This window comes from Neofelis nebulosa, chromosome 4 (assembly GCF_028018385.1).
Source record: "Neofelis nebulosa isolate mNeoNeb1 chromosome 4, mNeoNeb1.pri, whole genome shotgun sequence".
Lineage (NCBI taxonomy): Eukaryota > Metazoa > Chordata > Mammalia > Carnivora > Felidae > Neofelis > Neofelis nebulosa.
In genome coordinates, this window is record NC_080785.1 from 44,121,622 (window position 1) to 44,144,167 (window position 22,546).

Consider the following 22,546-nt stretch of genomic DNA (forward strand, 5'->3'; position numbering starts at 1 on the left):
GAACTTGGATGTATGGAGAACATGTGGAAAGACATAACTAGAAAAGAGAAATGGAATGTGGAATGAATTTCCAGCAGTGTAGTAAATTTAATTAATGAAGATTTTCTGACCCACATAAGAGCCCTCTGGGGATCAGTTCTAACTTGTTCACCAGTGGTCCCAGCAGGATCTACAAAGGAGCTGTACCAGTTGGGGCCATGCAGTCAGGCAAGAGGAGCCACCACAGGCATTTCAGATAGAGGGGACTCAATGCAGGGAATTGAGTGCACAGGTGTGGGAGGGTAGAAAGAGCAAAAAGGAAGAGTAGCAGAGATATGAATAACGACAGGAAGCTGCTACCATCCCTGAGGCTGTGGGAACAAAAGGAAAGAGGAGGAGTCATCCTAGGAGGTTGGGCCCCCAGCACAGATGCTAGGGTCCAAGCTCCATGCAACTCAGGAGAGGCACGGCCTGGATATTGCTAATAACTCTGAGGAGATGGTGAGGCTGGTGCTTCAGACAGAAAGGAAGCCCCCCATTCTCCCCAGTTGCGTTCTCCCCTCCAGTTTCCTGCCCATGTCCCTTTGCCACACCCTACCTAACAGAGCCAACTGCCAAGGGAGTCTGGGAAATGTGGTTTGCAGAGTCCCAGCCCCAAATGGAAGGTGGACCTGAAGGGTGGGCTTGGAGCTGAAAAGCAGTATGGAGATAAAGGGCCTACATGCAGTGGATGGCATCAGGGGCGTGCCTCACAAAGGAGGAGCAGAGAGGTCTTGACGGAACGTCCAATCTCCTTCTCTGAGTATTGCCACCCTCTGGCTGACCACAGCTTAATAATTAAGCACAGACGGATTGAGAACAAACAGTTGAGGAAAGTCACAGTGGATGCTTCTCTACTCCTGACGTTTCCTTTCACGTGGAGATGTCACAGTCCCAACTTTTATTTGTTTGCCCTTCAATCACCCAAGGAAAAAGGAATGGCCTAATCTGTGTCACAAATCTGGGAAGAAGAAACTGGGCATGCTCGGCTCAGCGTTCCCCTTCTCCTGGGTGCAGGCTCCTTGTAGGAAGCTGAGGTTCTCCTCTGCTCTTCCATGTGTAAATCTTACCACTTCATTCATAAGACTAATATGTATCGGCACCTGCTCTATTTCAGGCACCATTCTGGTCCTGGGGATACAACAGTGAATGAAACAGAAAAGATCCTTATCTCATGGGGTCTTCAGCTAATAAACAATAACTGTAACCAATAAGTACATTGCATAGTATATTGGAAGGTGGTAAAAGCTGGTATAAACACAGAATAGTGAAGGGGACCAGAGTTGCCGGACTGGGCAGCTACAGTTCTGAGTCAGCCTCACTCAGCAAGCACCTTTGAGCCAACAAGGAGTGCTATTTGTTGCTGACACTCAGAACCCCTAGCTTTTGAGGGGGAATATCGGCCATTGTGTTCCTCAGTCTAAGCAATCACTTGTCCCCAGTCCTGGACATGCACTGAGGGGCTTGTATGGGTAGGACTAGGAGCCCAGCCCCAGCAGAGACAGGCTGGATCATCTCCTGAGGTGTTATCTGGGAGCCTCAATCAGAACTGCCTGTGATTATGCTTTAACCAGCTTTGCAAACAGATGCACACGGTCCCTTACCTTACCCCCCTCACCCCCACCCTGCATCTGATTTGCATCCAAGACAGTGGTAATAGCAATGCTCTTGGCAAGCAAATCAACACTGTTTTTCTTTCAGGCAGCAGTCCTCAAAGGGTGGTCGAGAACCTGGAGGCTGGAGGGCCATGTCCTTGAGAACTTTTCAGGGGGTGATGTGTGAGGTCAAAACTATTTTCACAGCAGCACCAGGATGCTATTTGCCCTCTTCATTTTCATTCTCTTATGGGTATGGCAGAATTTTCCAGAGGTTACATGGCATGTAATAGCACAACAGATTGAGTGCAGAAGCAGATTAAAATACTCTTTTCCCCCCTAACTACATATTTGTGTGAAGCCTGATTTTCTTTATATATTTCCATCAAAACAACATATTGCAACAGATTGAATGCAGAAGATATGAAAATCCAGCTGTCTTCTGTTAAGCCAAACTTAAAGAGATTTGCAAAAGTTAAAACAATGTCACCCTTCTCACTAATTATTTTGGGGGGAGATATATAGTTGCTTTCCATATAAAAGATATTTAGGTTAATATGTAATGAGCTTATTATTGTTACTTGTAAATGAATCCATAAATATTGAACATTTTCTCACTTTTAATTTTTAATGCAGCAAATATCAATGAGTATAATCCACATAAACAAGCATAAAGGGGTCCTGAGGAAAAAAAAAGTGTAAGAAAACCTGCTCTAGAGGGCTTTGATGTGATATCACACCCACATGCTGTTAGATCTCCCCAGACTCCTCTTTGGAAGCATCCTTCCTTGTGTCCAGGCATCATATAAATACACGGCCATACTTATCCACTTGATTCTCTTTTGGGTATCTACATGGATGTAGAACTATTTTAGATTAAGTCTGTCTTCTTGGGGAAAAATGCATTTAATCCAGAGTAGAAAGAAGAAGAAATTGAGCTGTCTTGGGTTTATCTAACATATACAGAGAGTTGCAAGCTGAGAAAGTTGGACTCTTAGGAGAACACGTTTGTCCTCAGGTGGGTCCCAGAGCAACTGGATGGAGGGAAGCAAAGGGAGCCTGCACACTTCGGCCATGAGAAATTTAGGCTTCTAAATCCTGGCCCATTGAAGGGCTGCACAGACTTGCTACACCATAATCACCTGAGTTGCTTGGTATTCATACAGATCTCCAGGCTCTGCCCAGAACCCAGTGCTCTGGGGCTGGAGATCTAGCAATCTGTACTTGTTTATTTTTTATTTTTTAACTTCTGTGAGGTAGGTTTGGGACCATTTGATCAGCCTCCTTAAAGCCAGTCAGGTAGTTATGGGGATGTGTGAGTTACAAGATTTTGGCCCCAAATATTTCTCCCAGCTACCTACTGCAGGCCTCAAGTGCCTACCTTTGGTGATTAGTTCTTTGGGGTTAGGACATCACCATCTTCAGTGTTCCCGGTTTACATGTAAATCTCTCAAGGAATGCTGCATTCAGCTGAGCTCTGGGTAACATCTTAGCAGGTGTATTGTGTATCTGCTCTGCCCTGCGGGATGAAGAAGGGCAGGAAGGATGGGGACAAGGAGGAGAGGGAGACTTTGGGAAAGGATATGGAAGGATATGGGAAGAGCTTAAGTACTCCAGACCCCCAGACAGACAAGAAGAGAACAGAAGATGAATATTGATTTCTGCTGAACTGACTCCCAAGGCTCTGTGAAGGAGCCAAGATGTTTCTGCAGATTTTGAAAAATGTTGGCATCCAATATCCCTATTACTTGATGCTAATGATACATGTTGGCTCTGAATGCAGAGAAGGAACCCAGAAGGATCTTTCAGCCATCTCTGCTGTTTCTTATATGGAACTGAGACACAACTGATCACCTCCCTGTTGCCAGTCTGGCTCCTCTCTCCGCACTGTGTCCAGAATAATTGTTCCAAAAGCCTTTTTGAAATACAGTTTTAGAAGTTCTGTGTACTGTGAAATATAATGCACATTCATAAAAGTGCACAGGACGTAAATATACAGGTTAATGAGTAATTAGAGCATGTAACTGCCACCCAGAGCAAGAAATATAGCCTGTCCATCCATCTTCTGCATGCCCCCTCTCAAAGAGAGTTCTTCCTCCCTCTCCTACAAAGGTGCCCTGGCCTTGGCTTTTATAAAAAGTAATTTTCTTGCTTTGCCTTAGAATTTGTATCACCTATGTGTGCTTCCCCAAACAGGGCAGTTTAATTTGGACTGGTTTTGAATTTTACATGAATCAAATGATACATAGTATCTTTTGGTATCTATCTTCTTTATCCTTTATGTTATTTTTTAAAATACTTTTTCATATTGTGGTAAGCAGCTGTGGTTTTTGTTTTTTTCATTTTTGTTGCTATAAAGTATCCCATTGTATGAGATCCAGCATAATCTGTTTCTTCTACCATTGGTGGACATTTGTTTTGTCTCCAATTGAGGTTCTTACAATCAATACTATTATGAATATCCTTTCATTTGTATCATGGTGCACATAATTACACTGTTCTGTGGTATGTGCACTCAGGAATGGAATCTCAAGGTCATGGGGTATATGCATCCTTAATTTTACTAGTTAAAGGCACATATTTTTCCAGAATAGTTGTATTAATTATTCACCCACCAAAACAGAATGACAATTTCTGATGCTCCGTGACCTCACCAGGGCTCGATATCTGTCAACGTTTTCAATTTTTGCCAGTCCAGCGGATGCATATTATTTTCTCATTGTGGTTTAATTCACTTTCTCCTGACTTTTGATGGTATTGAATTACACATGTTTACCAGCCACTTGGATCACCTCTTTCCTGAAGTCAAGTATTGCCCATTTGTCTCTCTTCTATTGTCTTTTCTTACTGATTTCCATGAGCTTTTATATATTCTAAATACTAGATCTTGCTCAGTTTTATGTGTTACAAACATCATCTCCCATTCTAAGGCTCCCTTGACCCTTTTTATGATGGCTTTTGGTGAACCGAGTTTCTAAATTTAATCAAACGTATCGCTATTTTCCTTGACAAACTATAGTTTTTGTTTTTTGTTTAAGAGCTACTTCCCTATTCAGAGATCTTAAAGCCATTGTCCTACATTATTTCCTTAAGGTTGTTTTGTCTTTACAGTTAGATCCATAATCCACCTCGAACCAATTTTGCATATAATTCACTAGGTTTTCATTTTAATTTTTTCCCATGTTAACACCCAGCTGTGCTAGTATGATGTATCTGAAAGAGTATCCTTTCTCCATCCCTCTGCAATGCTACTCTGAAATAAATCAAGTTTTCCAAATGTAAGCATCTTCTTCTCGATTCTTTCTCTGTTCCATTTGCTAATTTGTCTACTCTGAAGACAATACCACAACGTTTTTTGTTTTGTTTTGTTTTGTTTTTTGTTTTTTTATGGCTTTATGATAAGGTTTGGTACCTGGTTCATCAAGGTTTTCCATTTTTTTTCTGCTTAGAGTCTTGACTAAGCATTTCTATATAAATTTTTAGAGTTATCTTGTCAAGTTTTACAAAATTCCTGTTGAAACTTTGATTGCCATTGTATTCATATTATACATCAGTGGAGAAGAATAATTTTATGATATTCAGTCTTCCAAACAGTAATCATTGTATATTTATTTCTACATTTTATTTCTACATATTATATCTCTCAGTAATATTATGATTTCTCCATAGAGACTTATATACATTTTATAAATTTGTTCCTGGAAACCTCATCTTTTAAGGCTATAATAGATAATAATTTAAAAGTTTAATTTTCTATTTGTTGCTATTATGTGGAAATGATACAGATTTTTGTGTATTGATTTTGTATCCTGCTACCTTACTAAAACTTATGATGAATTCTAATAATTTATCCACATATTATTTTGAATCTTCCATTATATATTTATAGCAATAATATTGGTTTTTATTACTCATTATCAATCCTTATACCTTTTATCTTATTTTGCTTGCTTCGTAGCATTGGCTAGGATCTCAGTACAATGTTGAAATGTAGAAATGATGATGCTAGCATTGTTAACTCATTCTTTCAGGAGTAGAATTTAGTGATTCATCACTTACATATAATACCCAGTGCTCAACACAACAAGTGCGCTCCTTAATACCCATCACCCATGTAGCCCATTTCCCACCCACCTCCCCTCCATCAGCCCTCACTTTGTTCTCTATAGTTAAGAGTCTCTTGGGGTTTGTTTCCCTCTCTTTTTTTTCTCCTTCCCCTATGTTCATCGATTTTGTTTCCTAAATTCCACATGAATGGAATCATATGGTATTTGTCTTTCTCTGACTTATTTAGCTTAGCCTAATATAGTCTAGCTCCATCCACGTTGTTGCAAATGGCAAGATTTCATTATTTTTTACAGCTGAGTAATATTCCATTGTGTGTGTGTGTGTGTGTGTGTGTGTATGTATATATATACATTTGTACATACACACACACACACACACACACACACACACTACATCTTTATCCACTCATGAGTCAATGGACATTTGGGCTCGCTCCATAATTTGGCTATTGTTGATAATGCTGCTATAAACATTGGGGTGCATGTGCCCTTTTGAATCAGTATTTTTATATACTTTTGAGTAAATACCTAGTAGTTAAATTGCTGGGTCATAGGGTCAGTCTATTTTTAACTTTCTGAGGAACCTCCATACTGTTCTCCAGAGTGATTGCACCAGTTTTCATTCTCACCAACAGTGTAAGAGGGTTCTCCTTTCTCTGCATCCCCGTGAACATCTGTTGTTTCCTGTGTTGTTAATTTTAGCCATGTTAACTCATTCTTTAATTTAAAGGGAACACCTTTAAAGTTTCATCATTAGATTTTTTGGTATGTAACGTTTAGAGTTAGTTAGGAATTTCTTTTTATCTCAAGTCTGTGAGATTTTTTTATTGTGCCTGGATGTCAAATAATTTTATCAAACATCTTCTCTACCTTTATTATAAATCATTTAATCTATTAATGTAATGAGTTATTGAGTGATTTTCTAATGTTAAGCCAACTTTGCATTCCTGGAATGAATGCAATTTGGTCACAAGTGTTACTCTTTTTATATTTTTTCTGGATTTGGTTTATTAATATCTTATTTCAAGTTTTTGTATTTATTTTCATGACAAAAGGTGGCTTGTAATTTTCCTTTTTGTAATCTTTGTAGGATTTTGGAATTAAGTATTTTTAGTCTCAAAAATAATTTTAAAACTCACCCCTTTTCTAGTCTTCTGGAGAGTCTGTAAAATTGGGAGTTGCTTTGTACTTAAATGGTGGTAGAACTTACCAATGAAAACATATTCTTTATTTAGTAGTTATGATACTACTCAGATTACTGTTTCTTCTTATGTCCATTATGGTAAGTTGTCCCATTCATGCATATTTTCAATTTTTTTGGCATGAGTTTAATCATAATATGCTGTCATCATCTCTTTATTGGCTCCAGGACCTACAGTGATATCCTTTAAAAAAAATGATATTGCTTATTTATGAGTTCTCTTTTTTTCCCCCTTGACTAATCTTACCTGAGTTTATTTTATTATTTTTTCAATGAGCAGAAATTTATCTTTGTTGAATCTTTTAAATTACATTTATTTTCTATTTCCTTAATTTTACTCCTACTCTATTATTTCCTTAGATTTTGGGGGGGGGGCTATTTTGGTGATTTTTTCTAACTGCATGAGACAGATAATTTAATTTGTTCATTGACTTTAGATTTTTCCTCTTTTCTTTAAGCATTATTTTATCTGTATCCCACACATTTGATATATAATTTCATTATCACTTAGTACAATTGTTTTCTAATTTCCATATACTTTCTTCTTTGACCATAAGTTATTGAGGAGTATGTTTCCTAATTTCCAAACATATGGCAATTTTCTACTTATTGTTCTAGCATAATTGCATCGTGATCAGAGAAACTCTTTGACTGTATGAGCTCAGTCTTCCAAAGGTTTTGAAGCTTGTTTTATGGCCTGGCACGGGGTCAACTTTTATAACTGCTTCACATGTGCTTTAGAAGACTGTTTATTCTGGGGTGTTAGGGTAACGTGCTTCATGTGTTACTGACGTTGTTCAAATTATCCAGATCATTTCTAATTTCTGCTTCAATAACTGGAATTAAGCGTGATAAAATTCCCCATGAGGCTATATATTGGCCTATTTATTTTGTATTTTGACAGCTTTGCAAAATATATATTTGAAGCCATGTTGTTAGATGCACAGAAATTTGGAATTAAAATACCACCCTGTTGAATTAAAACATTTATCATTTGAAGTGTCCCTGTTTAACTCTATAAATGCTTTATGCCTTAAAGTTTATTTAGTCTTTACTAACATAGTCTCACCAGCTTTCTCTTGGTACCGGGTGCCTGGAATGCCTTGGTCCATTCTTTTACTTTCAAACTTTCTGCGTGTTGTTTTGTTTTCTTTTTTTAAAAAAAATCCAGCCTGACAGTCTTGGATTATTAATTGGAGCATTTTATCTGCTTACCTTTATTACAATTACTGATATATTTGCATAAAAAATCCTCACCATCCTCCTATGCGCTTTCTATTTGTCCCAGCTCTTCATGTTCCTCTTTTCTTGCCTTCTTTCAGACTGCTTAAGAGATTTTGTCATTCAGTTTTTCTTCTTTTTTGGCTTAGAAGTTTTATACCTCTTCATTTCTATTATTTTACAACATGCATTCTTGAAATCACAGCATGCATTCTGGGTGTATCGATGTCTAATATACTGTACATTCTACCCTCTCTCATTCCAGGTAATTCAAGGACCTTTAACCAATTTAACTACATTTAGTTCTCTCTGGACATGTTATTGTTGTGTGTACAAATGGTAATACTGGGTCACACCTCCTGTGAACCTCCTTAAAGGATCCCTGAGCAGTTTGAAAACCATGAGACTAGACAGCCAAGCCTCCATCCACTTTAACATTCTATAAGCGCAGAACTGCACTTCTAAAATGTTAACCGGACCAGCCCAGTTAATCCACTGTTGTGGATAATGCATTTTAAAAATGCAATTGCAGAGCAATGAGGCATGGGTTCCTCACGATTCCACAAGCAAGGAGGTTGGTGCCAAACAGGGCTATCTCTTTTTAATCAAATGCAATTGAAAAGCTGTAGGGAACACGAGCAGATCTGCATATAAAATGAGGTCTATTCAGGGGATGATAAAAGATGTGCAGTTGCCACCAGGTCTGTATCTCACCTAAGATGATTCTAGAAGTACAGAATAACTCTATCTCCTGCTGAGAGTATCTTTGTTTTCCTGTTTCCTTGAGGCCCCTTTCCACACCGTGCATGCAGAAGGAAAAAAGCAAAGTCATTTCTGCATATGTGTGTATAAAGTTGTTGAAGTGAGGGAGACAGTTTATGCTGCACGTTTGTTTACTTTTAAAGGGATGCTTTTTTTCTCATGATTAATTTCAAGTTAAAGCCATTAAAAAGGTGTTGCCACTTACTTTCTGGAGGAAAAATGGTGAGAGATGTTGCTTGGCGAGATTAAACTTCAATTAAATTATGCTTCACACAAGCCCTGAAAGCAGAGAAGTTTTTACCATTCATGTTTAATTTAGTTCAGTAAAGTGGAGACACTTATTTCTATAGCATGGCTAAATACATTGAGCACACCTACTCTTCTTATCCTAAATTTTCACCTGGGCCTGGAGCTATGTGATAATGTAACCACAGGCCTCCTCTCGGTGTAAGAAGTGAGCATCTTTATTTTATAAAGCCCCTTGTTGACTTCTCTGGCCCCATTTGGGCATCCAAAGCTACCGACAGTGACATCACATCACCAAAGCTGTCTTTTTCTCCAGGAGCTCAAACTGTATTTCTCGATTAGGAAATGATGTTTCTCTGATATCATAGTGATAGATAGTGAAGTTACACCTTCTAAAGGGCAAATGACTCAGTGTTGAGTCACCAAGTCACCAGGCCCATGGGTAAAGGATTGCAAAAAGTCTGACTCTCTGGGTACAATTTAAACCATTTCAGTCTCAGAACTGTATCTATAGAGAACGTATAAGATCCTCTGCTCCAGCCTTATTCTGTTCCCATCTTGCAGATTGAGGCACTTGATACCCAAAGACATTAAATGATTTGTCTGAGGTCATAAGACTAGTAAATTACCAATGTTCTCATGTTTAAATTGTATTTTCCCGAGCCTAGCAGATAACATGGAGATGAGGATTCCAGAATCCACACCAATCAATATAAAGCAATATAAAGCAAGTTTCATTTCATTTTCATCTTCCAGGGGCACTTGGGTGGCTCAGTCAGTTAAGCTTCTGACTTTGACTCAGGGCATAATCTCGTGTTTCATGGGTTTGAGCCCTGCATCAGGCTCTGTGCTGACAGCTCAGGGCCTGCTTGGGATTCTCTCTCTCCCTCTCTCTGCCCAGCCCCTGCTCATGCTCTTTCTCTCTCTCCTCTCTCTCTCTCTCTCTCTCTCAGAAATAAAATAAAACATTAAAAAAATAAATAAAGGCAGCTTATCCTGCAGCAACATGTATCATTATCTTACTGATGTCCAGTCTTCTCAGGGAATGAGATACACGGCATTACAACAACTACAAAATCACATTCCCAGTTTCTAAAGAGCACACAGCCCCTCACTCTACTCTCTCCTTCACTGTCAGACTCCACTGATAGATGAGGTAGACATCTAATATCTTTTGCAGACCAGGACTTGACAGAGATTGAAAGCATCTGTCAGGAGAACCCAGGCCTCCTATTTTGCCATCCCGGACACCTGCCAGATTTTGCTCTGTTAATTGGCTTCCATGCAGGCAGCGATTTTAGCAACAATTCTGCGGGTCTTTTCTTTTGTGGCACATCTTGATTGAGAATGAAATGTTGAAAAGTACTTCTCAGCCGCTCAAAGTGTTCAGGGTTGCTCACATTTAGCTGATTGGACAGAAGGGGAGGCAGTCTTCAAAACCATTGTGTAGACATAAACTAGATTATTCAGGCTACTCAATTCAGAGAATTATTCTCAGAGAGAGAGTGACTGAAGAGTCTGATTTCTGCCCAAGGAGATACTTTCCCTAAGGTCAGACAGAATTGATAAGAGAGTTTGCGGGAAAAATGCCACTGTGACCTTAAACATGCAGTTGCTGGGCTGACACCATAATGAGGAATGGAGTGCTATTAAAATATACTGCACATTTTAATGACTCCACTAGCAGTAGGCCAAGAAAAAAAAAAGACTTAAGCTCAGAATAATTCTGGGAAGGAGGATTTTGCCAAGGAGATTTTAATGTCAAGAATGTATGTGAGGCTAAAAATAAGGAGTTCACGCACATTCCACAGCCGTGGGTGGGGTGTATATATAATCAAATTAAATTATGCCATTTCCACTTACGAAAAAATCTGATGGCAAAAATTGACTAGAAAACATTTAGTCATATTTCACTTGGATTATGCTTATAAATACCAAACTCCAGACTTGTCAAAATAAACCCCACCAGCACTTTCTGGCCGAGGTGTTAGATAGACAATGGCTGTGATATGCAAAAATGATAGAGCTTCTGGGACCAGGACCGCGCCTAGAAAAGCCACAGGAATTCAGCTCCCAGCTAAGGAGAGAGGGTTCATAGAAGGGAAAGAAGTGTCCCTGCGACATGAGGAACAGAGCCCAGAGTGGCCCAAACGTTGAATGCAAAGGGAGGGGCCTTCAGAGAGCCTCAGATATGTGAGACCCAGGTCCCAACTCTCAGAGACTGGAAATCTGGGGGCCATGATTTTTTAGTGTTTTGTTTTTTTTTCTCCCATCAGTGAAAGCACCCTTCGATTATAACTTTCCTCTGGAGGGCCAGCATTGGGTTCTTTTGACAAATCATTTGTTCATACAACAGTACTGTGAGGTTGATTCCTGCAACACACCCAACTACAAACCAAGGCTATCTGCAGAGGAGACACAAAGTACCCATGCCTGGAAATGAATTTGTTGGCATTTTGAGGACAGATATCTTCTGGGCTACAACTACTAAACAGCCAATCCAAAGATGGGGGGACAATCTAAGCTTTAACAAGTCTTTTATTTACATCCGAAGTTGTAATTAGAAGACTCTCATAACACAACTATGCTTCTTTAGTCCCCTCTGCTTGCCCAAGCTTGATCCTGGGCCAGAGATGTCTCTGTTCATTGGGTTCTGGTGCTGAGCAGTGGGAAGGAGGGCTGGGAATCATGGGGAGGAGGGAGGATCTTTCCTGGCTGACATGAACAGTTGGTGACTTCACATTAGCCAATACTCGCTGACGCAGGAGATACACACTCATTGGGATGTTTGCTTTGTGCAAAGGAGCAGAATGGAGAAGTTCCATGCACGTGCCCAAGGTGGAGACGGACCCAGCACTGCTGATGGGGCTCAGACTAGCCATACTACTGTCCCAGAGTCTAGATAAATTCTGGCTTGGATAGAACCTGCATCTCGTGCCTCGCGGTTCTCTCCCGGAGTGTCATTCTGGAATCCCGTGATGTTTGCTGCCTAGAGAAAGAATAGATCAGAGAGGGAAAATAATTTGACCTGATGAAAAGAGAAGTAAGGAAGTTAAACCATAATAGTTATGGAGGATGTATTGACGACTAAACACTGGACTAAGCACTTTGCATGTAATATCCCTCTTTCCTTCCCACTCCCAGTCTTCCCACTGGTCAGCACCAGAGCCCAGTGTACAGAGACATCACTGGTCGAAAGGTAGGCACTGCTTCTAGTCCCATTTTATAGGCAAAGATACTGAGTTTTATGGAAGTTAAATAACTTGCTCAAGGTTATTGAGCTTATCCACATCTATTATCCATAGCCATGAATCAGCAATGGCAGGATTTGAACTGTGGCCACTGACATCAAACCCAAGCCTTAAACCACTTTATTATTTTATCTCCTATGGATATCTCTACCTATTCTCTGTAGCCCATGCATTAAAACAGCTGAAAAACAGCAAGATGGCTGAGTAGTTGTGGGAGGGATCTAATTTCAGCTTTGCTACTAATTTTTTAGATAACCTCAATAGTGTTACTTAAGGTCATGGGCCTTCATTTGTTTATCTGTAAAATGATAATAAGGCTTTGGATCCTGCTATCACCACAGCATTGTATTGAGTGTAGAGAAATTAGTGTAGAGAAACTTTGGACAAAAGAAAGCTCTTCTATGTGTGACCTGATTAAGATGGTTGCTACAGGAGGTGATGTGGTTATAGGAGAAAGAGCATGGACAATGGCACAGGCCTGGGTTTGAATTTGTCACACTAGCAAGACCTTTCTGACCCTGAAGCATCTCATCTATACCTGCCAGGAGGCACTGAAAGAGAAGACACATGTCAGTGTCCTAGTGCAATGGCCATCTGTGCTGGCCCGGGCAGTAGTGACCCTTACCCATGGGGAAAACAGATGGAGCTGCTGAAGACACAATAGATAAGTGGGTTGATGGCACTATTCAAAGCCGGCAGGTTCTGAATGATCACAGAGGCATAGAAGCGCTCCTCGGTGTCTGGAAGGAGACTGAAATTGTCCAACATGTCGAAGAGGAAGTATGGACTCCAACAGCAGATGAAGGCTGGGGAGAAGAGAGCCATTAGTGCCATAGCAGATCACAACCAGGGGCCTTTCGGTGGCGCCCTCAACTGGAGCTCCAAATAGGAGGCTCCTTAGCCCCTGGGATCTCTCAGAAATATTTAGGACAGTTGTGTGTTCACATTAATGTCATGTTTACTCACACACACACACACACACATGTACACATGCATGTATACACATCCCACAGATACATTGTTAAAGTTGAGGGAATTTCTTGGATCTTCTCTGTCTGTAAAGGGAGCGTTTGATTTGACCATTGTTGTCAGTCTTCATGGAAAGGTTGGGAATGGCTTGGCATGGCCTCAGCCTCTTATCCTGTATCATGTGGAAGGAAAACCAGCAAAACTCTTTGGAGATTCTATTAAAAAAAAACCCCAGAAGAACAGGAAGCATATTAACCAGATAGTGATTTCTGGTTTTAGTGTGCGGCAGGGGAGAGTTGTGGTGCCTAATGTTTTCAGAGCAACGTCTGGCTTCATCACAATGTTCTTAATTTTCTTTTCCATTTCTAAGTTAGCCACTCCAGAAAACAGCTGCCCTCTACCCCCTCCAAGTCAGTCGGTGCGTGTGAGCCCCTGATTCTGTTTGTCTCAACATCTTCAGAGGAAATGAGTGGTAAACAGAGATCCAGAGTATGATGGTTAACTTCATGTGTCACCTTGACTGGGTCAGGGGGTGCCCAGATATTTTGGGAAACATTATTGCTGGGTGTTCCTGGATGAGATGAACATTTGAATGGGTAAACTAAGAAAAGGAGATTGTCCTCTTCGATGTGAGTGGGCCCCATTCAATCACAGAAGGCTTGAATAGAACAAAAAGCTGAGTGAGAGATGAATTGTGCTGTCTGCTTGACTATCTTCTAGCTGGGACATTGTTCTTCTCCTGCCTTCACACTCAGACTCGGACTGGAGCTACACCATGGGCTCTCCTGGCTCTGCAGATCCTAAGCCAATTTCTAACAATTCTCTTTGCATATATGTCTCTCTCCTCATTCTCTGGAGAACTGAACCAATCCCCACATGCACAGAGGTAAACAATCTTAGGCTGACTAGACACCGAGATGTGCTCTTCTGCTTTCTTGTCACACCCTCTCCACCGTCCTTCTCCCTGCTTTCTCACCCATAGGACTTTCCTCAGAGAAGTCAGGCTTCCTTCCCCATCTGCTTGCAGGGGCCAACTTTATTCTGAAACTGTTCAACTGACATGTGTTTGTTTCCCCAGACCTTGGCAAGGTATTAAAGAGGAGCAATTGAAACACCAAGACCACTGAGCCTTTTGGGTGCTGGTGGTTGAGCTTAGCATTGACCTAGAACAGTGGTTCTGGGGCATGGAGGGGCAAAAGTGCCTCTTGGGAGCATTTTGAAAATGTGCATGCTTATGGATTTGTGTGTGTTGAGGGGGTAAGGGGTCTGGGGTGTCCAGGGATACTAGTCCTCCTGCGGGACCCAGGTCCCATACAGCCTTTGATTTATGTAGCAGAGAACTCTGTTTATAATTTCCAGAACTCTGGAAGCCTAACTCTATTTTATATATGAACACAAATATTTGTACTAAATAGTGAATTTTCCAGAAATGCAATTCTCTTGCAAAGGGAGGAAAGATTACTTTCTGTAATTTGGAACTTGAGCAGGATTTGTTTACCTGCTCGGAAAATCAGGTCCCTGACAGCAATACTGCTTTATTTTCGTGCCTTCATGAAAACACACCTGCACTGATTTTCCTTTGTAGCTGTTAATACATCTAGCTGACTACTTCATTATTCTCCTAGGGTAGCTGTGCCTAAGTATTTACATATTGAAATCTGCATGGTTTTATTATAAATTATTTTCTTTCTAGTCCTCCTTTGTATTATTAAATATTGATCTTTGAAGACTTATGTTGGGTAAGTGGTATTAATTATACATTTCATTTCAGGTAAAGGGGCCTTACAAAACATGTGTTTTAGGAAGGGCTTCTTTGGTCTGACTGGGCTGTTAACATGGGCTGCCCCTCTTGTGGGCATCTCTGCTCTCTGACTAAAGGACCCCCAGGGCCTGGGCATATGGTTCCTGATTACAAATAATTATGTTGGCTCTGGCACACATGTGTGACATATATTTCCTGACTCAACATCCATGGGAGGTATATCCGTGTTTCTGATTGTCTGGGAAGGCAAGAGAATCTTTGATTTACTTTGTAAGCTGTTGGGAAAGGATTCTGAGCCCCCATGGCTATATACGCTTTATCCTCAGGTCGGCCTGCAGTGCTGTTTTGTGCCTCTATTCTACTGGCTGTGTCACACTGCGTGTGGTCTGTTTGGCATTTTGCAGTTGTGTCTCAGAAAGGTGAGATATGGACCGTTTTGGTGAGCTGACAGGCAGCTTCCACGAGAGGTATGCTTTCTCAGAGCTCCTGGAGCTGTAAGAGGGCAGGGAGGGTAGTATTTGAGCCAAATAAAAAGAATCCTTTTTCTTCCTGCATATCCTAATCCATTTGTTCCCAGCAAATATTAATTAAGCACCTAGTGTATGTGGGATCTTATTTAAGGCTTTGGTGATAATAATATAAGGAACACAAAGCAAAGGTCATTGCTCTCATGGATTGAAGCCAGTAGGGGATACACAAAATGCAGATTAATAGATATAATGTCAGGTAGAAGTGGGAATAGGCAGAAAAATACCGCAGAATAATGACGAGGGGGGCTGTTTACAACTTGTGCTGGAGGACTGGCTGAAGAGGTAGCACCGTTGGTAAACAAAATGATGTGAGGGGGGAGCCAGGCAACCATCTGGGGGCAGGGTCTCTCAGGTGGTGGAAACAACACAAGGTCCCTAAGGTGCAAACAAGTTGACATTGTAAAGAAATAGCAAGAAGACCAACAGAAGTGGGAGAGAACAAGCAACAGGGAGAGCCCTGGGAATGAGGCTGGAGACCTGGCTGAGCGATAGATCACACGTGGTAAAAACGTGGGGTTTTATTCCGATGTAATGGGAAGCCAGAGGTGGGTTTGCAGGATTGTGATGATACCTGGTTTACAATCTTGAAAGATCACATTGGCTGTTTTGCAGAAAAGGAATAAGACAAGACCAGTTCTAATGTTACAGGCAGAAATTCGTGGAGGCTCTGTCAGGAGTTGTATAGATAGCGAAGGATGATAGGGTTTGAGAATTATCTTGGATGTAGAGCCTTCAGGCTTTGCTGATGTGCTAGTTATGCAGGATGTCAGAGAAATAGAATAATGACAGAAAGATGGCCCTTAGGTTTTTGATGCAGACACCGGGTGAAAGATGGTGTCATTTACTGAAATGGGGACAAATGGGGGGAAGAGTTACTCTGGAGGAGGAGAAGAACATGCCAAGACTTTGACGTGTTGAGTATGATGAATTTATTGGAAATGCAAATCAAGATCTCAAGTAGAAATCATAAGTATGATTGCTAAGCAAAGGAGGTGTTCTAAGAAGGAGAGCCTGATCACATGTTGCTTACAAGTCAAGATGAAGATTGAGAATCGACACTGGGCATTTTGGAGGTTTTGGTGACCTTGGTGAGGGTGGTTTCAGGAGTAACAGGACAGAAGAGAGATAGAAACAGACTCCAGAGAATGAGAGGTAAACTGTGGAGGAGTTGTACTAGGGGAGAGAGTGGTGAAGCGGGTCTATTCTGAAGAGCTCACTGAGGGAGCTACTGCACAGCATTTACGTGCACATGATCCAGGTGAGGGGAGGCCTGTCATGGAGGAAAGATACCCAGAGAGGCAAAATTCTTGAGGAGGCAGCAAGGAATGGGATGCAGGGTTCCAGCCATCATTTTGGGCTTAGAAAGAAGCAGTGTTGGTTTATCTACAGTAATAGGAGAAAAGAGCACATCGTACGTACACAGGCAGATAGGTGGAAGAATGTGAAGGTGAAAGGCTGAGGGAGTTCTTTTTTTTTTCAATATATGAAATTTACTGTCAAATTGGTTTCCATACAACACCCAGTGCTCATCCCAAAATGTGCCCTCCTCAATACCCATCACCCACCCTTCCCTCCCTCCCACCCCCCATCAACCCTCAGTTTGTTCTCAGTTTTTAAGAGTCTCTTATGCTTTGGCTCTCTCCCACTCTAACCTCTTTTTTTTTTTTTCTTCCCCTCCCCCATGGGTTTCTGTTAAGTTTCTCAGGATCCACATAAGAGTGAACACATATGGTGTCTGTCTTTCTCTGTATGGCTTATTTCACTTAGCATAACACTCTCCAGTTCCATCCATGTTGCTACAAAGGGCCATATTTCATTCTTTCTCATTGCCACGTAGTACTCCATTGTGTATATAAACCACAATTTCTTTATCCATTCATCAGTTGATGGACATTTAGGCTCTTTCCATAATTTGGCTATTGTTGAGAGTGCTGCTATAAACATTGGGGTACAGGTGCCCCTATGCATCAGTACTCCTGTATCCCTTGGGTAAATTCCTAGCAGTGCTACTGCTGGGTCATAGGGTAGGTCTATTTTTAATTTTTTGAGGAACCTCCACACTGTTTTCCAGAGTGGCTGCACCAGTTTGCATTCCCACCAACAGTGCAAAAGGGTTCCCGTTTCTCCACATCCTCTCCAGCATCTATAGTCTCCTGATTTGTTCATTTTGGCCACTCTGACTGGCATGAGGTGGTATCTGAGTGTGGTTTTGATTTGTATTTCCCTGATGAGGAGCGACGTTGAGCATCTTTTCATGTGCCTGTTGGCCATCTGGATGTCTTCTTTAGAGAAGTGTCTGTTCATGTTTTCTGCCCATTTCTTCACTGGGTTATTTGTTTTTCAGGTGTGGAGTTTGGTGAGCTCTTTATAGATTTTGGATACTAGCCCTTTGTCCGATATGTCATTTGCAAATATCTTTTCCCATTCCGTTTTTGCCTTTTAGTTTTGTTCATTGTTTCCTTTGCTGTGCAGAAGCTTTTTATATTCATAAGGTCCCAGTAGTTCATTTTTGCTTTTAATTCCCTTGCCTTTGGGGATGTGTCAAGTAAGAAATTGCTACAACTGAGGTCAGAGAGATCTTTTCCTGCTTTCTCCTCTAGGGTTTTGATGGTTTCCTGTCTCACATTCAGGTCCTTTATCCATTTTGAGTTTATTTTTGTGAATGGTGTGAGAAAGTGGTCTAGTTTCAATCTTCTGCATGTTGCTGTCCAGTTCTCCCAGCACCATTTGTTAAAGAGACTGTCTTTTTTCCACTGGATGTTCTTTCCTGCTTTGTCAAAGATTAGTTGGCCATATGTTTGTGGGTCTAGTTCTGGGGTTTCTATTCTATTCCATTGGTCTATGTGTCTGTTTTTGTGCCAATACCATGCTGTCTTGATGATTACAGCTTTGTAGTAGTGGCTAAAGTCTGGGATTGTGATGCCTCCTGCTTTGGTCTTCTTCTTCAAAATTACTTTGGCTATTTGGGGCCTTTTGTGGTTCCATATGAATTTTAGGATTGCTTGTTCTAGCTTCGAGAAGAATGCTGGTGCAATTTTGATTGGGATTGCATTGAATGTGTAGATAGCTTTGGGTAGTATTGACATTTTGACAATATTTGTTCTTCCAATCCATGAGCACGGAATGTTTTTCCATTTCTTTATATCTTCTTCAATTTCCTTCATAAGCTTTCTATAGTTTTCAGCATACAGATCTTTTACATCTTTGGTTAGATTTATTCCTAGGTATTTTATGCTTCTTGGTGCAATTGTGAATGGGATCGGTTTCTTTATTTGTCTTTCTGTTGCTTCATTGTTAGTGTATAAGAATGCAACTGATTTCTGTACATTGATTTTGTATCCTGAAACTTTGCTAAATTCATGTATCAATTCTAGCAGATTTTTGGTGGAGCCTATCGGATTTTCCATGTATAGTATCATGTCATCTGCAAAAAGTGAAAGCTTACCTTCATCTTTGCCAATTTTGATGCCTTTGATTTCCTTTTGTTGTCTGATTGCTGATACTAGAACTTCCAACACTATGTTAAACAACAGCGGTGAGAGTGGACATCCCTGTCATGTTCCTGACCTCAGGGGAAAAGCTCTCAGTTTTCCCCATTGAGGATGATGTTAGCTGTGGGCTTTTCATAAATGGCTTTTATGATCTTTAAGTATGTTCCTTCTATCCCAACTTTCTCGAGGGTTTTTATTAAGAAACGTTGCTGAATTTTGTCAAAGGCCTTTTCTGCATCGATTGACAGGATCATATGGTTCTTATCTTTTCTTTTATTAATGTGATGTATCACGTTGATTGATTTGTGAATGTTGAACCAGCCCTGCATCCCAGAAATGAATCCCACTTGATCATGGTGAATAATTCTTTTTATATGCCGTTGAATTCGATTTGCTAGTATCTTACTGAGAATTTTTGCCTCCATATTCATCAGGGATATTGGCCTGTAGTTCTCTTTTTTTACTGGGTCTCTGTCTAGCTTAGGAATCAAAGTAATACTGGCTTCATAGAATGAGTCTGGAAGTTTTCCTTCCCTTTCTATTTTTTGGAATAGCTTGAGAAGGATAGGTATTATTTCTGCTTTAAACGTCTGGTAGAACTCCCCTGGGAAGCCATCTGGTCCTGGATTCTTATTTGTTGGGAGATTTTTGATAACCGATTCAATTTCTTCCCTGGTTATGGGTCTATTCAAGCTTTCTATTTCCTCCTGATTGAGTTTTGGAAGAGTGTGGGTGTTTAGGAATTTGTCCATTTCTTCCAGGTTGTCCAGTTTGTTGGCATATAATTTTTCATAGTATTCCCTGATAATTGCTTGTATCTCCGAGAGATTGGTGGTAATAATTCCATTTTCATTCATGATTTTATCTATTTGGGTCATCTCCCTTTTCTTTTTGAGAAGCCTGGCTGGAGGTTTATCAATTTTGTTTATTTTTTCAAAAAAACAACTCTTGGTTTCGTTGATCTACTCTACAGTTTTTTTAGATTCTATATTGTTTATTTCTGCTCTGATCTTTATTATTTCTCTTCTTCTGCTGGGTTTAGGCTGTCTTTGTTGTTCTGCTTCTATTTCCTTTAGGTGTGCTGTTAGATTTTGTATTTGGGATTTTTCTTGTTTCTTGAGATAGACCTGGATTGCAATGTATTTTCCTCTCAGGACTGCCTTTGCTGCATCCCAAAGCGTTTGGATTGTTGTGTTTTCATTTTCGTTTGTTTCCATATATTTTTTAATTTCTTCTCTAATTGCCTGGTTGACCCACTCATTGTTTAGTAGGGTGTTCTTAAACCTCCATGCTTTTGGAGTTTTTCCAGACTTTTTCCTGTGGTTGATTTCAAGCTTCATAGCATTGTGGTCTGAAAGTATGCATGGTATGATTTCAATTCTTGTATACTTATGAAGGTCTGTTTTGTGACCCAGTATGTGATCTATCTTGGAGAATGTTCCATGTGCACTCGAGAAGAAAGTATATTCAATTGCTTTGGGATGCAGAGTTCTAAATAGATCTGTCAAGTCCATCTGATCCAATGTATCATTCAGGGCCCTTGTTTCTTTATTGACCGTGTGTCTAGATGATCTATCCATTTCTGTAAGTGGAGTATTAAAGTCCCCTGCAATTACCACATTCTTATCAATAAGGTTGCTTATGTTTGTGAGTAATTGTTTTATATATTTGGGGGTTCCCGTATTCGGCACATAGACATTTATAATTGTTAGCTCTTCCTGATGGATAGACCCTGTAATTATTATATAATGCCCTTCTTCATCTCTTGTTACAGCCTTTAATTTAAAGTCTAGTTTGTCTGATATAAGTATGGCTACTCCAGCTTTCTTTTGACTTCCAGTAGCATGATAAATAGTTCTCCATTCCCTCACTTTCAATCTGAAGGTGTCCTCAGGTCTAAAATGAGTCTCTAGTAGATAGCAAATAGGTGGGTCTTGTTTTTTTATCCATTCTGATACCCTATGTCTTTTGGTTGGCGCATTTAGTCCATTTACATTCAGTGTTATTATAGAAAGATACGGGTTTAGAGTCATTGTGATGTCCGTAGGTTTCATGCTTGTAGCGATGTCTCTGGTACTTTGTCTCACAGCATCCCCCTTAGGATCTCTTGTAGGGCTGGTTTAGTGGTGACGAATTCCTTCAGTTTTTGTTTGTTTGGGAAGACCTTTATCTCTCCTTCTATTCTAAATGACAGACTTGCTGGATAAAGGATTCTCGGCTGCATATTTTTTTCTGTTCATCACATTGAAGATCTCCTACCATTCCTTTCTGGCCTGCCAAGTTTCAGTAGAGAGATTGGTCACAAGTCTTATAGGTCTCCCTTTATATGTTAGAGCACGTTTATCCCTAGCTGCTTTCAGAATTTTCTCTTCATCCTTGTATTTTGCCAGTTTCACTATGATATGTCATGCAGAAGATCAATTCAAGTTACGTCTGAAGGGAGTTCTCTGTGGCTCTTCGATTTCAATGCCTTTTTCCTTCCCCAGATCAGGGAAGTTCTCAGCTATGATTTCAAGAACACCCTCAGCACATTTCTCTCTCTCTTCCTCCTCTGGAATACCAATTATGTGTAGATTATTTCTCTTTAGTGCATCACTTAGTTCTCTAATTTTCCCCTCATACTCCTGGATTTTTTTATCTCTCTTTTTCTCAGCTTCCTCTTTTTCCATAATTTTATCTTCTGGTTCCCCTATTCTCTCCTCTGCCTCTTCAATCTGAGCCGTGGTTGTTTCCATTTTATTTTGCAGCTTGTTTATAGCATTTTTTAGCTCCTCCTGGCTGTTTCTTAGTCCCTTGATCTCTGTAGCAAGAGATTCTCTGCTGTCCTCTATACTGTTTTCAAGCCCAGCAATTAATTTTATGACTATTATTCTAAATTCACTTTCTGTTATATTGTTTAAATCATTTTTGATCAGTTCGTTAGCTGTTGTTATTTCCTGGAGATTCTTTTGAGGGGAATTCTTCCGTTTCATCATTTTGGATAGTCCCTGGAGTGGTGTGGGACTGGGGGGCACTTCCCCTGTGCTGTCTTGAATAACTTGCGTTGGTGGGCAGGGCCGCAGTCAGACCCAATGTGTGCCCCCAGCCCACTGCTGGGGCCACAGTCAGACTGGTGTGTGCCTTATCTTCCCCTCTCCTAGGGGCAGAATTGACTGTGGGGTGGCATGGTCCGTCTGGGCTACTAGCACACTGCCAGGCTTGTGGTGCTGGGGATCTGGCATATTAGCTGGGGGCAGATCGGCAAGGTGCACAGGGGAAGGAGTGGCAGGCTCAGCTCTCTTATCCTTCAGTGATCCATTTTGGGAGGGGCCCTGCACCACCGGGAGGGAGTCAGACCTGCCGCCGGAGGGATGGATCCGCAGAAGCACTGGATCCACAGAAGCACGGCGTTGGGTGTTTGCTTGGTGCAAGCAAGTTCTCTGGCAGGAACTGG

At 40.8% G+C, this 22,546-nt stretch overlaps 1 protein-coding gene across 1 annotated transcript in view; it reads right to left on the reverse strand.

Annotated features, from left to right (window-relative positions):
* Window positions 1–11,630: 11,630 nt before the first annotated feature.
* The window catches only part of NPSR1 (neuropeptide S receptor 1), a 156,016-nt gene continuing 145,100 nt past the window's right edge, over window positions 11,631–22,546 (reverse strand). The window contains exons 8-9 of the mRNA XM_058724619.1: window positions 12,987–13,167; window positions 11,631–12,099 (exon numbers count right to left, since the gene is read on the reverse strand). Of these exons, the coding sequence (XP_058580602.1) occupies window positions 12,009–12,099; window positions 12,987–13,167 (272 nt within the window). The 3' untranslated portion in view covers window positions 11,631–12,008. The remainder of the gene's footprint in view (window positions 12,100–12,986; window positions 13,168–22,546) is intronic.